The following is a 23,255-nucleotide window of genomic DNA, read 5'->3' on the forward strand; positions in this document are numbered from 1 at the left end:
CTAGTGATTTTGATGAGGCTTATCAGAATATAAAGGCAAAGATTTTATGAAGTATATTTCTTTTCAGGTTGTATGCAGTTACTAGACACATTACCAGAAACTGTGTACCGTGTGTGTGATCTGATGATTGTGATAACACAGAGGAATGGCAATGCATGGCGGGATGAATCTCTAGCTACGCTCGTACAACAGGTATGATTTGTTGTCATGTTTATTTCTTCTGATCTACAGTTACCTCAGTATGAGATACTTCTAAAGTACTGCAATATCTAGTATTACCTCTGATGCACATCGGGCGGTCAATAACCTTGTTAAAACCGTCATGCCGAAGACCCGGGTTTGATTCCCGACATGGGTACAATGTGTCAAGCCCATTTCTCGTGTCCCCCGCGGTGATATTGCTGGAATATTGCTAAAAGTAGCGTAAAAACAAACTCACTCACTCACTCTGATGCACATTGTGTTATGAATGTTGATATTGTCGTAATTGTTGTGATCATGTCACGTAACAACAATACTTCTAAGATTTGAAACATGTTCCATAAAAGGAGCGTCCCAGTTATGAATGTATAATCAATTGAGAAGTTTCTCTCTTGTTCTCAGGTGTTCTGCCTGGCCCATCAACTCCTGGCCCAGCTGTCTGAGGGAATCTGTGTGAAGGACTCTGTAGATAAGGTCTCCACTGAATCCAGTGCCTCTCAGTTTGCAAACAGACTTCATCTACTCAGTTTGTTGTTCGAGGTATGGTGTTGTCATTTATTAATGGAACTAAAATATGCCATTTAACTTTTGAAGTTGGGTAGCCAATTATATAGATTGATATTTTAGTTTCCAAAACCCTTGTCTTAAGCGTCATTAATGAAAGGAAGTATATTTTGATGAAAATATTTCATGTTATTTGTAGGAAATGATGATGCCCTGTGCGGAAGCTGTTGAGAATGGCAAATTCCTCGACTTGTTGATCCAAGTGTTGAATGAGGGGCAGGAGTACCTCAGTAATCTTAAAGACCCTTCAACCCCAAAGTAAGTGTTGAAGGCAATCAGTGACTACATAACCTTAGTTAATGTGTTTGCAGTATAAACCTAATCTCTTTGCAGCAATGTAATTCATTTTATCCCACCAGTAAGTTCTTTAAATAGGTATATAGAAGTATTTGGTTACTGGGCCCCATTCCACAAAGTGATCTTAGCGCTACGATTGTCGTAAGTCAGTGTTAAAGAATGGGAGTTACGATCGACTTAGCGCTAAGATCACTTTGAGGAAGGGGGCCCAGATTCTTATCTAAAACAGGTCACTCAATGATAACTTAACATTTGACAAGCATATATCTTACTGTTTGTGATGCCAAATATAAGTCTGAGAGAAAGTATATATTGATAATTTGATGGTCAGTCTCTCACTTGTCATGTTTGTTCTACAAATCTATGTTGGACAGGGTATGTGATGATCTGTGAAACTGTCCCTTTATTTTGCCATCATTGTTCCATTATGCCATCAACAGCATGATATTGGCAGGCATAAATGTTTTGGTTAAGTAGTAAAAAGGGTTAGAGAAATCCATGTACATGTGATATTTTGTCAATCAAGTCAGAATGTGTGAGAGCTCTAAGTAATTCTGAGTGAAAAAGGTTTCTTGGTATCTCCATAAAATCTAACACACCGATTATATTGCAGGTGGATGGCTCCGCTACTGCTTCTTCTTGACCTGTTCGAAAAAGTGTCTGTGATATCTAAGAGGAAGTCGGAAGCTATGAGCCTCATTGTGAGTTGGTGTTATCACTCTTCTAATCATTTATTACATTTCAAGATTAAGATTGACTTGTCAGCTTGTTTTTCCTGTGTAACAATTCTAATTTTGAAGCTTTCCCTATCTCACACAGTGCATTTCTTCATTCTTCTTTTGAACGTCATGTGGAAACATGCTTAAACAAAGTTCCCAGCTTCTAGAACATTTTACCCAAACACATGCCTACATCACCGTTGTCACCACCCGAACGAATGGGTGATGCACTGTAATCCTGTGCTTTGCAACCTCACTCACTCTGTCATCGCCACCATGTGGAGACATGTATTGAGTTTTTCTTTATTTTTTATCCCCCACTCCAACAAAGTTGGTGGGGGATATTAAAAAATGTGCTCCGTCCATCCATGCATGTGTGCGTGCGTTCGTGCGTCCCGAAATCATTTCCGGAGCATAACTCAGAAACCGTTAAATATTTCTCTACGAAACTTTGCATGTCTATGAGACTCATACTGAACTGGCCTTTTGATATTTAGGAACTTTAGAAATTTTCCATGACAACAAGTTGGACTTAGGTTCTATAAGGGTGGTGTTCTTTTCCGGAGCGTAACTAAAAAAACGTTAAATACTTTCTTACAAAACTTTGCATGTCTAACAGGCACATACTGAACTTGTGCCTTTTAATATTTAGCAAAGTTTTATTGTTTATGTTTCCATGACAACAAGTTGGATTTAAGTTTTAATATAGAGTGGGTTCACTTTTTGAGTATAACAAATAAACTGTTAAATGTTTCCTTGCCAAGCATTGCATGTCTTTATATAAAGCACATACTGAACTGGTGCCATTTGATATTAAGGAGTTTTAGAAATGTTTATTTTAGAATTTCCATTCCAGCAATTTTGACATGGGCTAAGAGAAATGTTGGGTCAGTTACCTGGTTTGGGACCATAACATGTTAAATTGGGCGGGGGATATAGATGACTTCGTCGACTATACGCTTGTTGTCTTTATTATTCGGGTTCCCAGACTCAGTACCCAGTGGAGGGTGAGCTACCTTGTCTGTAGAGACTACTCTCTCCCACATCGAAGTCGCTCCAAGGCACAACCGATTTGGCAGTGTCCTAAGACCTTACCTGCTCACCTCTGCTTTAGGCATGTGATGTTTCAGTATTGGTTTTATGATCATCTGATGGTTATTGTTGATCGTTCCTCTTCTCATCTTAGCATGCTTCAATCCCACATGCATGATTGTTAGCTTTGACAAAGCGTTGAAAGAGATCCCAAGCTGGCTCACCCTAGTGTCCATTGGAGATAGTTCCACTTCTGGATTTGTTATAAATCTTACACTGAATTGATCTCTTTTCAAAGCTACGCAGTCATTTGTGTCCTACATGAAAACATGTAACATGTTTTACCCAATATCATACATTTCAGGTGAAATGTTTTTAGAAGCTAGAAACTTTGTTTAAGCACATTTCCACTTAAAGATCAGAAGAAAAGAAAGAAATGTATTGTGGGAGATAGGATAGGTACAAAATATACAATATTATGTAAAATTTTCAATTATTTATATACAATTTTAAAATTGCAAACATGATTGATTTTGTTTCTTGGGAATTGAATTCAGGTTTTTTTTAAAAAAAGAAAAAAGAAGAAGTATTGCACACTAAATAAACACTTTCAGAAGAAGTGTCATCATTTTTGACACAGAAGCATTGTATGTGGTTTAAGTATGGAAATGTAACCTACTGTTTTACTTCCGCAGGCTAACAGTCACACCTGGAAATGGTTTGATGACAGCAGTGGCAGATGGTGTAAATATAGTGTGGGCAACAACAAAACTATTGATGATGCATACAGAAGCGGAGACAGCAATGTCAGGTAAATAATATTTTATGTCCAAGTTTGGCAGTATCAAGTTGACCCATGATGCAAGTATCCAGCCGTTTTAGCAGTAGCTATGAAAGATAGCCCTTCATTATAAACTATGAATTGATGATAGTATTTCTATGTGCAGTTTGTGACAGTAACTTTTGAGGGACCAGACCATTGTCATTCTACATTCTTTTTAAAAAGATTTTACTTGTAATTTGAGCTGTCATTGTCAAGCTTACTGAACCAAACAGAAGTTTTGAACAAGATTTGGGCTTTGGACAAGTGGCTAAAGTCAGTCTGTTTGTCATCAGTAACAATGTTCTGGGTATAGTTTTGCAGGCTTTCATTAAATAGCTCTAATATATCTGATCTTTTCTACATAAGGATATTCAGTATATGATCACACTTTGCATTCAACCAAACCATACAGCTACAAGTGGATTGTAAAATTGTTCAAAATTAAATGGGTTCGTCAGGAAATTTATGGTTTTATTCCTGTTAATTTGTGACAACCTGTTTCTTTTCTTAGATTCCAAGCTGGGAGGCGAAGATACACAGTACAGTTCAGCTCTCTTGTCCAGGTAGGTACTTGAAGGACTATAACATTTGCCTCAATGATGACAAAAACAGACAAGCATATAACTGAACTGCTGTGTGGTCAACTTCTGTCTGAGAGCATTTTTGAAGGTGGAAGAAGAGGAGAAGTTTTGAAACTTTTCTTCATTTGCTTTCATTTACAAGTAAGGGTAATCATGATTGGTTGGTTGGTTGGTTTTTTTAACGCCGCACTCGGCAATATTCCAGCATTAAGACAGCGGTCTGTAAATTATCGTATCTGGACCAGACAAGCCAGTGATTAATATCATGAGCATCGATCCACGCAATTGGGATCAATGACATGCTTCAACCAAGTCAGCGAGCCTGACGACCCGATTCCTTTACTCTGCCCCTTACGACAAGCATAGTCGCGTGTTACGGAAAGCATGGGTTGCTGAAGACCTATGAATGCCTATTGGTCATTGTTTCTATAACTATGTCAACTCTTCTCTACAGGTTAATGAAGAGACAGGCAACAGGCGACCGATAATGCTGTCGTTTCCAACTGCAGAAGAAAAACCTTCCACGAAAGAGGAACCTAAAGACAGCAAAAATAACACAGAAGCTTCCGGAGAGACGCCAAAGGGTATTGATTCTTGATTGCATATTCCTTATAGGTTTGACCTCATAAGACTTTTCATGAGATTTTGCTGGAATAACATCATATGTACTTATAGCTGTATGTAAATACTAGGGCTGCACGGTATAACCGGTATACCGGTATACTGCAATATGAAAATGAAACAATTACGTATCGCAATACGTTTGTGATGTACCGGTATATTGACTAGGATTTTGTGTTTTCAAATTTAACTTGCTTATGCCTATTTATTATTACTCTTTCAACACCGTAGGCCCGTAATACCTGCCAAGAAGCATCCAAACACCGTAGACCGGCCCCGCCGTAGTCACGTCAAAATAGTATATAATTTTGTAAACCTACCAGTCATATCATTCATTTATTAAATCTATCACATTTCACTATGTCTGAAATACATATTCCATTTCAACTTATAATTTTTTATCAATAGATTAAGAAATTATTCACTATTTCCCAAAATGTTATTTAGAATAAAATTCTCGGACACAAACTTCAAAAACGGGTCCACATCGAACATATCAAAGAGCAAAATAAAGACGATTCAGGCAAATCTTTAAATATAGTAAACAAAGATACAATAGATACAATCAACAAAAATATATCTAAAAGTTGTCAAACTTACTGCTAAGTTATTATTTCCATCTTTTCGTGCGGTCGCTTGTAATGTAAATCAAATGACATCTCGGCATTCGTCGCCTCAAATTCATGTTTAATGCCAAAATATATGCATGAAAAATCTTTGTCACAGCTCGTAACCTAGCACGATTCATCTACGAAGCACCATATTTTTAATATAAATCACGATTTCCTGCTTAAAATGTTCAGAATGTCATGATTAACTAAAAGATTTCGTCAAAATCTAAAATTCATACCACAGCTGTAATTTGATTGACTGCCTTAGATCACATGCTCAAATTTGACCAACCACAAACCTTGTAGCAGATTTCGGCACGAAAGCGTCATTGGAAACCAATTTGTATTTTAGAATCGCTTGTTATAACTACGAAAAACTCAAGGCGATGCTACGAGCGTGTAGATGAAAGAATAAGCTTTCTAGCGATGGATCATATGCCAGTCTTCGACGAACGTGTTATTCATAGGAAGCCTCGAAAACAGAGGTATTTCTTCATGTTACTGAGCGGACAGGCGCTGTTATCGGGAAATGGGTGATGACAGATAATATTGATAATTCTTTTTAAAATGCTTTTCCAATAACGTAAACAATAAAAATAAAAAAGAAATAGGTAAGTGTATTTTATGAAATCGTATATTTGCCGAAAATCGTAAAATTTTCGCTTACTGGGTCCTTAATCTGGACGTTATAAATGTGTTAGCTTACATCTTTTTATTTACAACGAACATAATTAAGTTGTAAATGCATTATTTAAATAATGTGAAAAACATAACTTTCATATTTATAACCAATAGAATCAGACGTTTCAAAATGGTGTATAACATAGAGTAGCAAAGATGTTTTACAAGCAGATATTTTCTTTGATAAATGTTGGTTTCATCTATCACACAAGAATCTCTGGTAAATGGGTGTCACAGCAGTAAACGCTTCTGGTTGACTGGTGTTGAAAGACTTAAAACAACTGATATTGTCCATCTTTTTACCTGCGATGTCATTGTGATGAAACTGCGCATACAGCTCTTGATAAACCTTTACAAACTTATGTTACCACAAACACTGGACCCATATTATATACGTTAATACCTCCAACATTTCTTCCTGAACCTATGAGCTAAACGCGCCCATGATGTCACTTAGTCTGGAGCAATGATACCACTATTATTTACTGCATGTTTGACTTTACCATTAAGGTGCCTTAAACAGCTATTCTTGAGTCAAATAGCACAGCCAGTCAGACACAAATACAATTGTCTGTTTTGTCTGAATGTTCTGGTTTTTCCCTTTTTTTATTTTGAATAAAGCTAAACATTGTATGATTGTACTGTGATTCAATGTGGAGGTAAAAAAATCTTAAACAGTGGACAGAACTCAATAAGTTTTCTTCCACAATATATTGCAGTACGTATTGCAATACAGTGGAATGTATCGCAATATATCGCAATACGAAATTTGGGGCAATACCCAGCCCTAGTAAATAATGTACATGACTGATATGGAATTTAATAGAAAATAAACAAACCCAAGCTAAATATCTGAGTGACTGGTTATGAAAATGCGTTGGTCTCATAACCTGGTGACTGTATTTTTTTGTTTGATATATACTTATAACTCAAAAGAAGTTAAAGAACACCCAATTCCTTCATAGTACAACAGTTAATATGAAAGAATCGGATGTTCTTCGAGTAGTATATGCCGGGGGTAATTTATTTGGTGCAGATATGATCAGTTCTATATGGATCCCTCCTCTGTGATGACTTCAAATTTGACAAGCATATATCTTACTGTTTGTGATGCCAAAACATAAGTCTGAAAGAACATTGTTCCCCTGTGATAATAAACTAGTTCAAAAAAAGGTTTTTCATTGATTGAACAGGAAGTCATGCTCTGCTTGTATTTCAGCTCCTGAGGATACAAAGATGGAGACAGAAACTGTAGAAGAAAAGGAGAAGCCACAGAAGACGGTGGTCCAAGGTTTTACAGATCAACAAATCACTAGCATAATAAAGTGAGTGTATTGGGCTAAGTATGAATGAATTGTTGTCTTCTGGTCCCATGCAACTTGACACCTTTGTGTCAAAGCATTTCATAGTGGAGTTTGGACTACACGTGTTGTAACACATGCACTGGTGCAGGCTGATGGCTGTTGATTGACAACATCTTTGTCTGAGAACCAGTTATTTCGCATTATGACCAAATTTCATAATTGTTAATATCTGGCTTATAATGTGTATCAGCTAAATGTAAAATCATAAATGTTTAGATTCAACTATGGACAGGTGTCAGGACTACCTTCCAATTGCAAAAGTTATCTATGTGAATTAGTTCTTTGGTTGTTTGTTTGTTTGTATGTTGTTTACTCTGCACTCTGCAATATTCCTTTTTTTTTATGTCAGTCTGTAAATAATCGAGTCTGGACCAGACAGTCTAGTGATTGACATCATGAACATCGATCTATACATTTGGGTTACGATGACATCAACCAACTATTACGTCAGAGAGCCTGACCACTCAATCCCATTAGTCAGCTACCACTACCAGTCAGTTGACATTATCCCTGTTTTGATAAGATTCTATGAGAGGTTTGAGATTATTCACTTCATGATTTACAATATCTAATTAGTTTTTGTTTTTGTCCTTCAGATCCGTTGTCTCTTTGCTAAGTGTCCCAGTTGACCCCGACACACTACATGCATCGTTGAGACTTATGCTTCGATTGACTAGAGAACACAAACATGCTGTGCATTTTGCTGAACTTGGTGGACCTAAAATCCTGCTGAATTTGACACAAGCATCAGCATTTCAAGGATTTGTCTCCCTTGCCACGCTTCTCTTCAGACATATTTTGGAGGAACCATCCTCTCTCAAGTACTGTATGGAAAAGGTATGGTTTCATTATGTAATGATCTATAGTTTTGATAACATCTCGAACTTTGTCTGCTTCTCCTTGATGACAAATTCAGACAAGCATAAAACTGAATTTCTGTGTTTTCCTATTTTGGACTGAGAGGAATGATGATACAGTTAGATTATTTGTCTGTGGATGGACTTGCAGTACCATACAGTGGAATTACTATGCCAATTATGACAGTGTTTTTTAGTCATTTTCCTAATTATTGTGAATGATGCATATTTTCAGGTGATGCGAAATGCATGCAGTGGAATAGGATCAAGTGCATGTGGAGTTGCCAACGGAAGTATAGGCTCCAAAGAGATGCATTATGTGATGAGAGTGTTGGGCCCTGCTGGATGTAGGAACCCAAGTTTGTTTGCCGAAGTGTCTAAGAATACACTACAGATTACATTGCCTCCACCTGGCAAGATTCTCAGAGGTAGGTAAAGGCAACAACTTGCCATTTCTCTTCTGATATAGGAAGTTATTATCATGATGTGTGCCTCAAGTGTATTGAAAACTTCCATAACCTCCGACTCACTCTGAATGTATGTTTGACCATCTCCGTGGTTTAGTGGTAGAGCATCCGCCCGGTGAGTGGAAGGTCCAGGGTTCGATACCAAAAGACGTTAAAAGATGGTAATTGTTGTTACCCTGTCTGGCTCTCGGCATTAAGGGGCTACAACAAGGACTGGTCGGCTCAGAGTCAGTATACTGTGTCTGAGTGGGGTGTTCATGTTAAACTGTGGCATGGTATCTCAGTGGGCTAGCACTATAACTAGGCATCAGTCCTGACTAGTAGAAGCAGCCACACAAACACACACACGTACATGCACATGCACATACCCGTGAAGATCAGGGATAGAATAGGTCTTCAGCAACCCATGCTTGCCACAAAAGGCGACTATGGTTGTCGTAAAAGGCGACTAACGGGATCGGGTGGTCAGGCTCGCTTGGTTGATGCATGTCATCGATCCCAATTGCGTGGATTGATGCACATGATATCAATCACTGGATTGTCTGGCCCAGACTCGATTATTTACAGACCGCCATCATATAGCTGGAATATTGCTGAGTGAGGCGTAAAACAACAAACCAACCAACCAACGTACATGCACGTCGCTATATAAGTGCAACAATTTTGGACGCGATGTTAATCTCCTCATTTCATGTATGTCATGAACAACAGTGGCGTATTTTTCTGAGTGACAAAATTTCAGGTCAGTTTGAGTTTAGGTTTATGCTCATGAAACTGTACAAGCCCAATAATCGTTTGTGTTGTATGAGGCTATATAAGAAAAACTGGGCAACAAATGATTTCCTCAGACAACATTGAAACTTTTCATGTGCTGAATTCAAGACATTGCTCTAATAAACTGTTCCAGATGAGGATGAGAATCGGTACACAGCACCAAATGCACCACAGATCTTGAAATGCTCTCCTACCAAACAGCTTTCATTTGCCATCAACCAGACCGTTAAGGAGGTGGTACATGATCTCTTGAATGCCCTCATCGTGAAGTACACTTGGAAAGTTGATGAAAGTGAGTTCCAAATACAGCATGTCTTCTAGCTTTTCTTTCATGTTATTTTTCCAAATAAATGCTTAAATTGTTAGAAATTAAGTTTTTGGAGTTGAGGATTACAGTATACAGAACATAAACAAAATAACAGGTTACAAATGAATTAATGGAGGACCTGTTCTTAAAAGTATCTTCAATGTTAGAAATTATGTTTTGGCTTAAGAACAAGTAAAATCCCCTTTTCTCGATAATGTACTATGAAATGACATTTTTGTCCCAATCTGCTTTAGATACATCCAGTTCTGAAGTTCGACCAGCTCAGACCTTAGCAGAAGCTATCCAGGAGGTTGTGAATGAGGTTGCCAGGGAGTTGAATGAAAGGCAACAGCAGGCCATGGTTCGACAAAACAGCTCTGCTGAAGTGCCCCAAAGCACTGATGAAGGAGAAGCGGTAAGGATTGCCCTTGTTTTATGCCTATCATGGTCAGGATACATGAGAAGAAAATAGTTTGACATTGTTTCCTCCAAACATAATGTCATACCAAATTTCATTTTGTTTTTCAACAGAGTCAATCTGATCCGAATGCAGAAAGTTCCACATCTAAAGAACAGAAAGATACAAAATCAGCAGAAGATATTCGAAAACAGCGTCCTCTGCTGCCAAAGTCAGCGATCTTGCGTCTTTTGTCAGAGATCATTAAGTCTTATGGCAACTGTACACAGTTGATCACCCAGTATACATATCATTCAGGACAGACAGAAATGGTGTCAGAGGTAGGTATTTCTTTAATCTAATTGTGTCTTCATGCATTTGACACTAGTTGGCCTCCCTTAGCCTCAGTTATTTGCAGGCCACTATGATATAGCTGGAACATTGCTTCATGCAGTGTAAAACATCAACAAAAATATATTTATTTACCTAAACATATCTGCTGTGTTGAATTACTTGCAGTCCCTATAAAAAGTCTGGTAAAAAGATTTATCTTTCCGAAAATTAAGACAAATTGATGATTTGGTGGAGAGATGTGTTCTTCAAAACACACTTTTGTTTTATCTGCAAATAACTTATGATTTCACATTTCTCTCTCTTTCAGGAGTGTAGTGTATTAGCTTTTGTTCTAGACAGCCTGTTACCCCAGTGCCAAGCATCTGGTGATAGAGACTGTCCAAGTTTGTCCCGAGTGTTTATTGCCAGCATCGCTTCCTGCAATCACAGCCCAGAAGCTCAGAACTCCCTTGTCATAGAGATCAAGGGAGCTCTACAGAGAGCTCTTGCAATACCAGAGAGTTCTGAAAAACATTCCCGCCTTCAGGCCCTCACTGGAATAATAAGTACTATCATAGAGGCTTGTCCTAGCCCTGGACAAGTACCTAATCAAGTGTTCAAGGGCCAGCAAACTGTGATGAACAATATGGTGAAAATTCTTATCAAAAGGGGGCTAGTAACAGATTTGGCTCGGATACCCCATAATTTGGATTTGTCTAGTCCGTACATGGCCCAGACAATCAATTCTGCACTGAAGCCCCTTGAGACCCTTTCGCGCAGTGTCAATCAGCCCTTGCAGAGTGTTACAGCCAAGCCAAAAACACCCGACGATGGCTCAGGACCACCTAATATGGGCGGGACTACAATAGCTGCTAATAACAATCAGCCAGGTAGGGTGTTAATAGTTCATGCGTTTTTAAAAAAGAATGTATTAAAGTTATGAATCTTTGCTGGTTAAGATATGACATTGATGATGTGATAAATATTGGTGTCTCATTTTAAGCTGAAAGGTTGTGATAACTAGTGATAGAAACTAACACTTTTAGCCCACTAGTCCTTATAAGGATATAGCAAAACCCTTGAAAATGGCACATTTCTACAAGTCCTTATGATACCTTAACTATTGTGCAGTTTGTCAAGGACTTTAGGACTAGTGCCAATTACTAACACTGGATAACATTGTTCTGTTTATGATTGTAGATGCCCAAGGTGTAGAAGAGACTCTTGCAGGTGAAGCTGAGAACAATGTGACGATAGAAGATGTGACTGACCACCCTCTGGACCTGGATGATCTGGAGGAAACATGCACCCATGATGCTGTTGAGCCAGATCTTGACAGTCAAAACAGGGTAAGACGAAGGTTGCTAGATTTAGGTAAAAGCACTACTGAGTCTGTGTGTGTGTGTGTGTGTGTGTCTGTGTGTCTGTGTGTCTGTGTGTGTGTGTGTTACTTGTGAGTGTTTATTCTATCAATGCTGTGCTAACATTTGACAAAACAATCTGTCGTTAAAAGTAAATATCTAAATCTATGGTAACAGAAAAGAGAAATAGATGAATTTCAGATTGGAGGGTGTTTTAGATTAAATCTTATACAAAATCTTATACAAATAATTTCATATTTGTGGTTGATCACCCACAGAATTACTTGAACCAGTCAGAACTGTTTTATATGTTGTGTTTTGAGAGGTTTTGTGACTTATCTTCTTCCATGACATTCATTTTTTCAATGACTGTTTTGTTTTTACAGGGTGGAAACCTCCTGGATCAAGTGTTGGACCAGTTCCTAAACAGAGGTCCAGGACAATCTGATAATGAAATTCTAGGAGATATCACAATGGGCACAGGTAAGAATACAGTATTGCCACAAGCATATCAAATCTTTACATACTTACCTCCGAAAACAAATGAGAAATTAACTGGAACCTCTTGATTGCATCAAATTGTACTTGGAAAGTATTATGGGGGTTTATAGTCTTTATTCAAAATATTTGTTTCTTGTATATTTGCTCATACCTTCTTCATTCAATTTAGGCAATATTGTTTGTCATGTATGTGTTGTTGTCAATTTGCTTTCTATGAGAACACCTAATCAAGCATACTTATTTATTAATAACCGAGTGCATATTTTGAGACCTAAATGATGAAATATTGATAATGTCGGACATGGGAAGATTAGGTGAAAAGTTTAATTGGCACTCTTGTGAAACTGAAGAACATACCTGTTACATTTCTAAATGTTCTCTTTGTGTGGAATTAATAGTCATTTCTGAGTTTAATTAAATAATTCTTCTGGCTGCAGTTGAGGAGCCAAGTCAGGCATCACACAACGAGGATGAATCTCCACGTGTGATAATCAATGTAGAAGTTGAAACTGATGATATTGATCAGCATGATTCTCAGATGGTCACCCAAGAGATATCTGATGTTGAGGATGATGCAGATGACCATGTGCAAGGTGAGAAATCAAGTATTGTAAGCATGGTAAGGTAAACATTGATCTGATGTTAGGGTCTTAAGCTAACTGTGTATTGTGTCTGCCTTCAATGAGAGAATACCTGATACCTATGGGGACTGATGGTACCGGTTTCTTTCAGATGATGGTCCTGAGGAAGGATCTCCAGATAGTGCCTCAGAAGGTGATGATGATGACAACGATGATGCTGATAATGATGATCATGACGATGAAGATGATGATGAGGATGATGAAGATGATGATGAGGTATGTTTCTGATGGTTCTTATGGTGAAATATGAAGGCATTATGATGTCTTATTCTCATATGAATTTCAACAGTTGGTTACTGATAGGATTTTTCTGGTTAATAGTGTGTCCTTGGTATCTATTGACCGGCAGGTCCAGGTAGTGTTGGGGGAATAAAGAACCTTTCATCTTTGGTTTCACTAGCTAACTTGGCCATATGTTCAAGTCAAATATTCTTCCTGGAACTGTTTGTTCATCTCATTAATACTTTTTATGAATTTGGAAATTACTTGATTCTGATTGGTCTATGAGAGGTATCAAATCACAGTAACTACCTCTTATTGAAACACATGATTTGATGGCTGCATTACTGCAGAGCTGGTATCTCTTTGTTAGTCATTTTTTGAATGAAAATGTATTAAAAGTTTCAGTAACAACAGAGGGCTTAAATTTGGTGCCTTTCTGTATATATATCTTTTGCGTCGTAAAAGTGACTTGTTGTATAGAACTAAACCTTGTGAAACTTGCTTCATTTCCGTTTGGTGGGCCCACTTCATGTTGGCTTATGAAGGAGCTGTGATGCACTTTTTCAGTGCCTGTCATATATGCAAGTAAAATATGATGATGTGAAAAAAGTTATTATCAGTGTTTTCCTAATTCAAATCAAAAGCCCACTCAAAACACTAGACTCACTCAAGCCATTTCACTCAACCTATTGCCTTACACCCAAGGCTAAAAAAAAAATATAGTCTTGGTTCTTGGCTCCTCCCACATCATCGTAAAGTTTGCTGCATGTTTTGTTTTTATTTCCATTTTTAAAAATAACCAAAAGCACTTAAATATTGCAAGTCCGACGGTAGTCAAATACTGTATTCCAGTATTTTATTTATCAAGAAATACATTTATGTTTGGAGGCCCTGACTCAAGTTGATTGTACACAACTGTTTCTTTGGTTAAACAACTGTCTATTTGGTTACATACTAGTTTGAACACCTCTCGCTCTGGGGGCACGGGTGGCCCAGTCGTCTAAGGCGCCACAATTCGCTGTGCAGAGTTGCATCCCTTGGGCACCCCAGAAATCTATGATTGTGGGTTCGAATCCCGGTTCGCCCCGATTATGTTTCTAGGTTTGTCAGCACCATACCCGTGCTCGTGGGTTTCACGGAAGAGATAAACGTCTGAGACCTGCATCACTTCGGGCTTTCCTCCCACATTAAGCTGACACGCCGTGATACAGCTGGAATACTGTTAAAAGCGGCGTTAAGCCCAACTCACTCATTCACTCACTCACTCAACCTCTCGCTCTATATTTTCAAAAGCCATTGCCTGAGTTTTTAATTTAAACATTTGAGACCTCACGCAAGATGCTCCAAATTAAGATAAGAGGTATCTAATCTGCTGTGAGACTTCCTCAAATTTCCAAACACAAAGGAGTTTTCTCCTAATTAACAGTTTGAACTACTGCTTACACATGTTTCAGTATAGGCCATTTTCACAAGCTTACCAGCTCACTGTATGTAAATTATAGCATACTTTCTGAAGAAATTATGCATGAAAACTCTGTGCTACTTGTCATTACTTTAATGACAATAATTTATGATTTCTAAATCCAGGACCAATCTGAGGGTCTCTTACGAGATCAGGGAAGTAAAAGATGAAATGTGTTTTCTAATCAAGCAACCTCAAATATGTTAAGAAGGGGTATTCCAAATGTCAGTTACGATCTGTATGATTGATTCTGTCAAAATTATCGTCAATCTCGCTTCAATGGGATAAACATTTTAAACGGAAGAGACTTTCCATTGCCTTGGCTAGTACTATCTTACAATCTCAGCCAATTGTTCAGTTTTCAAATTTTGAATAATAAATTTTGTCAAAATATTTACAAAGTGTAGTCTGAAATGGCTGCCAGTTTAACTCAGCCATTTCATTGTTCAGTCAAAGTTTGCGAAAGATCAACCTGACATGACCTGTAATGGCATGTTTTCAGATCTTTGTGTAGTGGTAGTGAGCAGTAAGGTCTAATTTTAATGAGATTAGTCCAAGATCAAAACACAAGATCAGGAATGAAAGGACGACCTATGTTGGCTTGGATCAGTACTTATGCTAAAGAACACCGGCATTCCTTTCTTGTCCTGGCTTCTAAGTAGACAGGTAGGAAGCCTGTGAATGAAGGCTCTGTTTGATAAAAAAGAGTATCTTTCTAGGGTTCCGACATGGATGCAGATGAAGATGACTATCATGACATGGACACCACCATCACTCCAGGCTATGAGGATGATTTTCTCTTCCATATGGATGATATGTTCCCAGCTGGAAATTCAACATACCCCATGGGTGAGAGTAAGACCTGTTCCACTCTTAGCATGAGTGTGTGTTTGTGTTGCATGCTTATTCAAACAATCTTGATTATGTTAGTCTTACCATAAGGATTCTCTGAATTTTCAGTGCATGCTGTGAAAATTCCTTACAGAATTAAAATTCATATGAAATATTATACATGAGTATTACTGAAAAGATTTGAGTTGTTTGTAAAATTGAAGTACTAATATAAGGCTTTGGTAATATTTTTGGTTCTCTTGAACTGCTGCTTCAAGAAACTCCCCCAACCCCCATTTTTGTCTACTTTGAGACAAAGTTTTAGGAAAGTATTGAAGGCTGGGTGTTACTCTTTTCAGTACAAAAAGGTGATTGCCTTAGGACTTAACATTTTTCAAGGAAACTTAGCTTAGGGACAGTCTGAAAATACTACTTGAAAATGGTAATGGAGCTGTTCTGTCTTTCACTCAATTAGGTGGAGCCCAGCACATCTTTTTCAATGATAGCTCCCAGATACGAACCTACCAACTGCCTATTTCTGTTCATGATAACGATAATGGAAATGATGCAAGTAAGTAGAAACATTTCAGTTGAAAGTTAAAATTTGTATTTTACCAGATCGCTTTTTGAAATCTTTCGAAAATTTTGCCTGCATTCTGCATGAATGTAAAAAATATTACCAACTCTGCCCAGATTCTCGTGAACAGCGTAAAAGTCAATTTGCACGTATGATCTAGTAAAAGCAGATTTATGAACTTTCCAAACTAAAATGTTGCTTCCTACTTGATTGGTGTAAAACAGGAGATCACTTTTCAACTTCTGTTCTAGTGCCGTCCCTTCCCCCCGCACCTAGCAACGTGACAACAGCTCATCCATTGTTGATGCGACAGTCCGACCCCCACACAGTGATGGGCGTGGCTCGAGTTCATCGTGGGAACAGGCAACGAGGCTCCTACAGGTTCAATCCCAACACTCAGACTCTCCATGTCAACTTGCAGGGCAGTGGTCGACAGCCAAATCCTCCAGTTATCTTACAAAGGTTAAAAAAATTTATAAGACAAACTGGAACTAGGAAAGGTGTTAATATACTAAACAGTTAATGTAACACAGGGATGGGAAGTAAGCCATTTGCAGATGTAGAACAGCTTTTAGCATAGTCTGGAAAGGCATTAGCAATAGATTGGTGTAAGCTTATAAATCCTGTTCATTGTATCAGATTTTCCATCCTTTTTCAAAAGTTATCTGTCAAGATCCTCTAATGTTTTGATTGATTTTGGTATAAACTTGAGAAAGGTTTTAGCATGTAGGATGAGTTATCATAAACCAATGACTTTATCCCCAAAATAGGAAATATATTATAAACAAGTGCAAAAGTGAGCAGGGCTCACTAATACCCAAAACCCGCCTAGTGTGTCAGTAGTTACAAATTAAATAGCTAGGACAGGGTAACTTAGGGTTTAAAAAATTCATAAAAGGTTGGAAAATTATAAAAAAAATATTTTTCTTTTGACTGCATCCCTTCGTATGACACAGATTATATGTACTAAGTTTGAGATGAATCCACTGAATAGTTTAAGAGAAATCGTGCAGACAAAGTTTTCGGAGGGACGTTACGGTTTGAAAAATTCATAAAAAAATGGAAAATTCATAAAAACATATTTTTTTTCTTTTGACTGCACCCCTTTGTATGACACAGATTATATGTACTAAGTTTGAGATGAATCCACAAAATAGTTTAAGAGAAATCACGCAAGCAAAGTTTTCAGACGTACGTTAAGGTTTGAAAAATTCATATAAATATGGAAAAACAATTTTTTTTCTTTTTTTTTTGACTGCACCCTTCCCTATGACACAGATTCTATGTACTAAGTTTGAGATGAATCCCCTGAATAGTTTAAGAGAAATCGTGCAAACAAAATTTTCTGACGGACGTTAGGGTTTGAAAAATTCATAAAAATATGGAAAATTAATAAAAACAATTTTTTTTCTTTCTTTTTACTGCACCCCTCCATATGACACAGATTCTATGTACTAAGTTTGAGATGAATCCCCGGAATAGTTTAAGAGTTTTCGGACGAACGGACAGAACCTTGGTATTACTATATACCCTATACATTTTGTCGGGGGTATAAAAATAAACATTGGTTAGTATAAGAGAGGGTGGCCTGTGAAAGGGAGGCATAGATTAATAGAGTACAAATGATAATAAGCTGAAAATCTTAAGATTAAATCATAAATTATTTCTGTAGTTAGTGCATAGTAAAATAACATGAGAATAAATGTAGATGGTCTGCAATTGATATGAATGGGATGTTATGTTTTTAAATGCTTATGAACAAATTGATGGACAAATATGATGCTGGAACAAGCTTTAGAATAATGGTAAAATTTATTTGTGATGTACAAATATGGTGCAATGGAGCTTGCATTAAAATAAATGAATAAATATTGGATTAAATGCTGATGTATAAATTACTCAATAAGCCTTTAAGTATCAATGAACATAGATGTTTATGAATGACATTCAATGCACTTTTTCAGAACTAATCTTCCGTGAAGGTAATTTCATATGTTGAGATATTAATGTTCCTTCTTGGTTACTTTTATAGTCGTTTCTTTAGCAATATCTTATGATTAATAAATGAGTTTAAAGAAATTAAAATTAGTTTTTATTTAAAAACTAAACCAAACGAATAGCTGGCATTACCTCTGACCACTGACTGCATGCACATTGTGTTCTATCCTATCCACTATATGTAATAGTAAATCTCTTTCTACCAACTATTTGGTTTTGAAAAATAAATGTTAAGTTGACTATTTTTCTATTTTGACACATACTTGTGGTAATGTTAAGTTCTATTACTTCACAAACCAATGGCATTATTTGCTATAGTAATAAGCAAAGAAAATAGGTAAAAGTGTTCAGCTTTGGACAAGTTTGGAGAGTACAAAGCAATTCTAGAGTGCATGGATCCGAAGATTGTGAATGTTGGGAACATTTGTTGCAGACTCCTTGGCCCTACTACAGCAGCAGACATCCTTCAGCTCACCAACACTCTCACAACACAAGCTGGAGGACCAACACATACCAGGGTGGTCCTGGCCAATGATGACTTGAGGATTATCTCCAGGCCAGAGGAAGATCTCTTCGAAGAGCTGTTCCAGGTAACTGTTGACCCAATGTGACCCAATGAGATTCCATGAAAAAGTAGGCCCGATGAAAGATGAGCTCTTTACAATTCAGTAGCAGATAATTGATAGCACATTCAGTAGATGTCAACCTGGAAGAATAATTTTCATGTAGTTTCGATTAAATCAAGGAAATACATCATTTTTCCTTTGAAACATTTTTTCAATTGCATCGCAAAGCTATATTCAAATCAAGGTATAATATAAAGAAATAAAGTCCTTGCATTTTTACCATAAACATTAGAATTAGACTTTTCAAGAGCCTGAAAGGATTTATGTGACTTTTCAAAATAGCCAGATAATTTTCTTTTAGCAATATTAAATAGTATGCATTTGAGACTCATGTGAAAACACTGTTGTGGCAAAATTCATGTTGTCTGTGTCTTAGCCATTGAGATATTGGCACCCATGGATGCCAGACAAAATGTATATGAGTTGTCACAATTGTAATTACATATGGTGTACATATTAGGAAACATCAAAAACAATTTGTTAAAGCAAAAATAACTTAATCGTGTTGTAGGACCCGTTTCCAGAGAGTGGCTCTGCAGGCTCCGGTGTCTTGTCTTGTGTTCCATCTACACTGACGCGCTGGACAGAGGAGACCAAGGTCTTGGACGGAGACAGCGTCCACAACTGTCTAATGAGTAAGTGCATCTTCTGAAGCGATGACTGGGTTACTTCTTTCAAGAATCATTGTTTATGATTCCCTCTGCTTTAAGAATTATTGTTTGTAACAGGTGTCATTTGTCTCGAAGAATTATTTATATATTCTATCACATCCATTCATGTGAAATACTTTCTAAATAAACAATCACGTCATGATGCGGGTATTAAAAGAGAAGAACGCGTTTCTCAATTGTGCGCCCTGAATGACATTGAAGATGAACACCAGTTCCTTTTTATGTGCACATTTTATGCAACATTAAGGGCTAAGTACATACCTGAATAATACCATGTCAATCCCAATTTATTTAAATTAACATCTCTGTTAAACAACTCTAAGTACTTACTTTTACAACATGTATCTATGTGCATTTCTCATGCAATGAGACACAGGAAAAATATTATGTTATAGACTCTACTGCTCTGAATGTACAACTCATAAATGTACTATAGGCCTGTGGCCTCCTCTCTACAGAAATAAAGAAATTGATGGACTCATTTCCAGCAATTAATCATGGTGTGTACATTTACAGCGGTCAAACCTAACATCATTGAGAGCTTGATTAAGACCAGAGATGAGGAGCTGAGTGAGAGGCGGGAGAAGAGGAAGAAAGCAGCAGAGGAAGATGCAGCCAAGAAGGAGAAGGAAAAACAGAACAAACCCGAGGAGAGTGGCCAGATTGACAGCTCGGTGAGGATTTCTCTGAACTATTGAATTTATTGGTTTGGTGGGATTAACTAGAAGTTACAACATTTTCTTAAACTCTGTTACCCTCTATCCTGTAATAGTTCCGACAGAAATACCTTCATCTCCATTAAGTGTGTGATTTCTTTCAGTCTGGAACATCCACCAGTGTGACAACCTCGGGAGCAGTAAGTGCTGCCAACACGCTGTGCATCACGCCAGTTGTCCCCAGCCACACCTCCACTCCCAACCCACCGCCACCACCAGTCACTACAACTACTGAGAATCTCTCACGGCAAATCAGTAAGTTTCATCCTGTTTAGTAACCCACAAATTATGTGCTATGTGAAGAAGTAAATAGTGCACATTTCTAACCTTAACTAACATATATGTCAAGTCTCGTTAATCCGACATTGTTGGTTGCATGAGTATGTCGGATTCACGAAATTAAGTAGTATCAACGTGTGTGATCGAAAATTGGACAACTACATGTTACATTGTGAACCGAATATGTTTTCTAATCATGCAACTTCTAAAACTCAACACAAAACAACTGTTAAGGACTTATGACTTATTCAAAATAATTTTAAAAGCATAGTCTGTAATGGAAGTCGCAAGTTTGAAACTAGTACTGCAAAGCTAAGAAATCTGCTTTCTAAATGGCTAACGTTAACTTCCTGTTAGTTATTTCATTGGTCGGTCATAGTTCGCGAAAGGTTGTTCTGACGTGACCACCTGTAATGGGATGTCCTTTTTGTGACTAGTCCTGTTTTCTTTATTTAAAGCATTAATTGTTTATTGTTAAGCAAGATTATCTCTGCAGCTGTTGTAATATGCAGCTACCAGCCCGCTTGTCTCACACATGGGCTGTGTACTCGCGGGCAGACAACCACGGAATAGGCTGATCACTGTGTCGGACTAACGAGACTGATTTATGAGTGATTTCGGTAATTCGTAGCTAATTAGAGGTGTTGGAGTAGGAGTGAGAGACAGTCAGATTAACAAGTCTAAACAGCACTGATTTAATCGGTTCCCATCATTAGTGTCCGATAAAACTGATTGGCGGATTAACTAGACTTGACTGTATGTCAAGGAGCTGAGCACATCTACATTTTGATACTATCGTTTGTGTAACTGTAACAGTGGCTTTCCAAAATTCCATCGAATTTGTATTCCTTGACAAATTGAGACAATTTTAAACTCATCCCTGCTCACACTATGCATTTCATCCTTCTTCCGATACTTCTGTGAAAACATCCTTAAACAAAGTTTCCAGCTTCTAAGCCCATTTCGCCCTAACACCCCTCACATCAGTAAGGATAAGATATATGGATGAACAACTTCTTTATTATCCCCCACCCAACAATGTTGGCGGGGGATATAGAAACGGGCTCTGTCCGTCCGTCCGTACGTTTCGTTTCCAGAGCATAACTCATATACCGTTCAATATTTTTTCATCAAACTTTGCAGGTCTGTCAGGTACATGCTGAACTGGTGCCTTTTGCTATTTAGAAATTTTAGAAATTTTAATTTTTTTACGTTTCTATGTCAACAAGATGGACATAGGTTCTGCGAGGGTAGGGTTCGTTTCCGGAGCATAACTCATAAACCGTTCTATATTTTTTCATCAAACTTTGCAGGTTTGTCAGGTACATGCTGAACTGGTGCCTTTTGCTATTTAGAAATTTTAGAATTTTTTTTTTTTTTTACGTTTCCATGGCAGCAAGATGGACTTAGGTTCCAAACTCTTCTTTTTTTCACAATTTCCATGACAAGTCCCACCTCTGTTAAAAAAGGTTAGGGCTTGTTTAGATTTAATTATGTTATAAATTCTGCAACAGGGACGGGGGATATAGCCACGTTAGTGGCAAACTGTTGTTACAATTAGGAGCGACTTTTAGGTGTAGGTTCTAACACTGTTATCAAGCAAAGGTTTTAGAACTTACACTGAAAACGTTGCTCCTAATTGTAATAAAGAAATCGTTCATCCATATATCTTGTCCTGACTTTGTACTCCCAACTTCTAAATGCCTCTCAAAGAAGTTACCCCTCACATCACCAAAGTCATCACCCCAACAATTGGGTCTTGCCTTACAATCCCGTGCACCGTGATTTAAGCAGTCTGATTATCTGATGTCCAAGGATTAGAAGCTGGAAACTTTTTTTTAGGACATTTCCACACAAGGATCGGAAGAAGGATAAAATGCATAGTGTGTGATGTATAAGTATATAAATATGCAATTTACTGTACAATTTGTTTGGCTCATAAACATTTTCAGATGGTCACCTATTTCTTTTGGTGTTTCTTTAGTCAAACTGTTTATTTGTGTTCTAAAGGTATGTAGTTTGTGATGACATGTCATGTTTAATCCAGGTGTAAGTGAGGCTGTGGCAGCAGCAGAGAGACTTGCTTCAGCAATGGTGGAGGAGGTTCTTGCCCCTGCCATCACCACCACAGCTGCATCTTTACCCAGTGGACAGACCGCAGTTACACCCAGTGTTACCCAGGCGGCAGTGTCCACGACAGCTCATGCTGAGCTCACTGACCACCTCCTAGCTGGACAGGGCCTAGCTGCAGATACCATCACGCCAGCCAGCCAGCCTGTCCCTCTCACAACACCCTCTGCACCACGCAGGTAAGCCAGGGCACTTTGTTCATTGTCCTTCAGTTACTGTGAGGAAGTCAGTATGTACTTTGTTTGTCAGACCAAATGAATTATTTGTTTGATGGAAATGTTGTTTTGACATGTCTAGATGAAGGAGGGGGGGGGGGGGGATAATCTAGAAGTCTTGAAAACTGCAGTCATGCATAGAATTGCTTATTACATGATTTTGTTTTATGAAAGATGCACATTTTCTTCTATTCCAACATTCTCGATGTTCGCTTTGTCTAGAGAACAGCATGAGAGGTGGCTTCAGTCATGACACTTGCAAAAGATGAGAAAGGCGAAAACTACTCCCTTTTTTATCGATTATGGCAAAGATTTGAATTTTGAGTTGCCTCTCTCTCTTGAAATATGAAAGCATTGAGGGGAATTGTATTTTAAGTTTTTCCAGTCTCTCGAGTA

General features: G+C 37.8%; 1 protein-coding gene across 1 annotated transcript in view; it reads left to right on the top strand.

The window, feature by feature from the left end:
- Nucleotides 1-23,255, top strand: part of LOC139445311 (E3 ubiquitin-protein ligase HUWE1-like) — a 92,982-nt gene that overhangs the window by 53,106 nt on the left and 16,621 nt on the right. The window contains exons 36-61 of the mRNA XM_071226434.1: nucleotides 68-192; nucleotides 604-741; nucleotides 905-1,023; nucleotides 1,676-1,763; nucleotides 3,509-3,624; nucleotides 4,148-4,199; nucleotides 4,672-4,801; nucleotides 7,350-7,455; nucleotides 8,091-8,331; nucleotides 8,587-8,779; nucleotides 9,726-9,884; nucleotides 10,154-10,314; nucleotides 10,431-10,637; nucleotides 10,958-11,519; nucleotides 11,830-11,978; nucleotides 12,377-12,473; nucleotides 12,929-13,084; nucleotides 13,224-13,348; nucleotides 15,536-15,671; nucleotides 16,123-16,218; nucleotides 16,476-16,686; nucleotides 18,656-18,812; nucleotides 19,360-19,483; nucleotides 20,036-20,193; nucleotides 20,340-20,490; nucleotides 22,562-22,823. Of these exons, the coding sequence (XP_071082535.1) occupies nucleotides 68-192; nucleotides 604-741; nucleotides 905-1,023; nucleotides 1,676-1,763; nucleotides 3,509-3,624; nucleotides 4,148-4,199; nucleotides 4,672-4,801; nucleotides 7,350-7,455; nucleotides 8,091-8,331; nucleotides 8,587-8,779; nucleotides 9,726-9,884; nucleotides 10,154-10,314; nucleotides 10,431-10,637; nucleotides 10,958-11,519; nucleotides 11,830-11,978; nucleotides 12,377-12,473; nucleotides 12,929-13,084; nucleotides 13,224-13,348; nucleotides 15,536-15,671; nucleotides 16,123-16,218; nucleotides 16,476-16,686; nucleotides 18,656-18,812; nucleotides 19,360-19,483; nucleotides 20,036-20,193; nucleotides 20,340-20,490; nucleotides 22,562-22,823 (4,219 nt within the window). The remainder of the gene's footprint in view (nucleotides 1-67; nucleotides 193-603; nucleotides 742-904; nucleotides 1,024-1,675; nucleotides 1,764-3,508; nucleotides 3,625-4,147; nucleotides 4,200-4,671; nucleotides 4,802-7,349; nucleotides 7,456-8,090; nucleotides 8,332-8,586; nucleotides 8,780-9,725; nucleotides 9,885-10,153; nucleotides 10,315-10,430; nucleotides 10,638-10,957; nucleotides 11,520-11,829; nucleotides 11,979-12,376; nucleotides 12,474-12,928; nucleotides 13,085-13,223; nucleotides 13,349-15,535; nucleotides 15,672-16,122; nucleotides 16,219-16,475; nucleotides 16,687-18,655; nucleotides 18,813-19,359; nucleotides 19,484-20,035; nucleotides 20,194-20,339; nucleotides 20,491-22,561; nucleotides 22,824-23,255) is intronic.

This window comes from Haliotis cracherodii, unplaced genomic scaffold (genome assembly GCF_022045235.1).
Source record: "Haliotis cracherodii isolate W230 unplaced genomic scaffold, xgHalCrac1.p SCAF_6, whole genome shotgun sequence".
Classification (NCBI taxonomy): Eukaryota; Metazoa; Mollusca; class Gastropoda; order Lepetellida; family Haliotidae; genus Haliotis; species Haliotis cracherodii.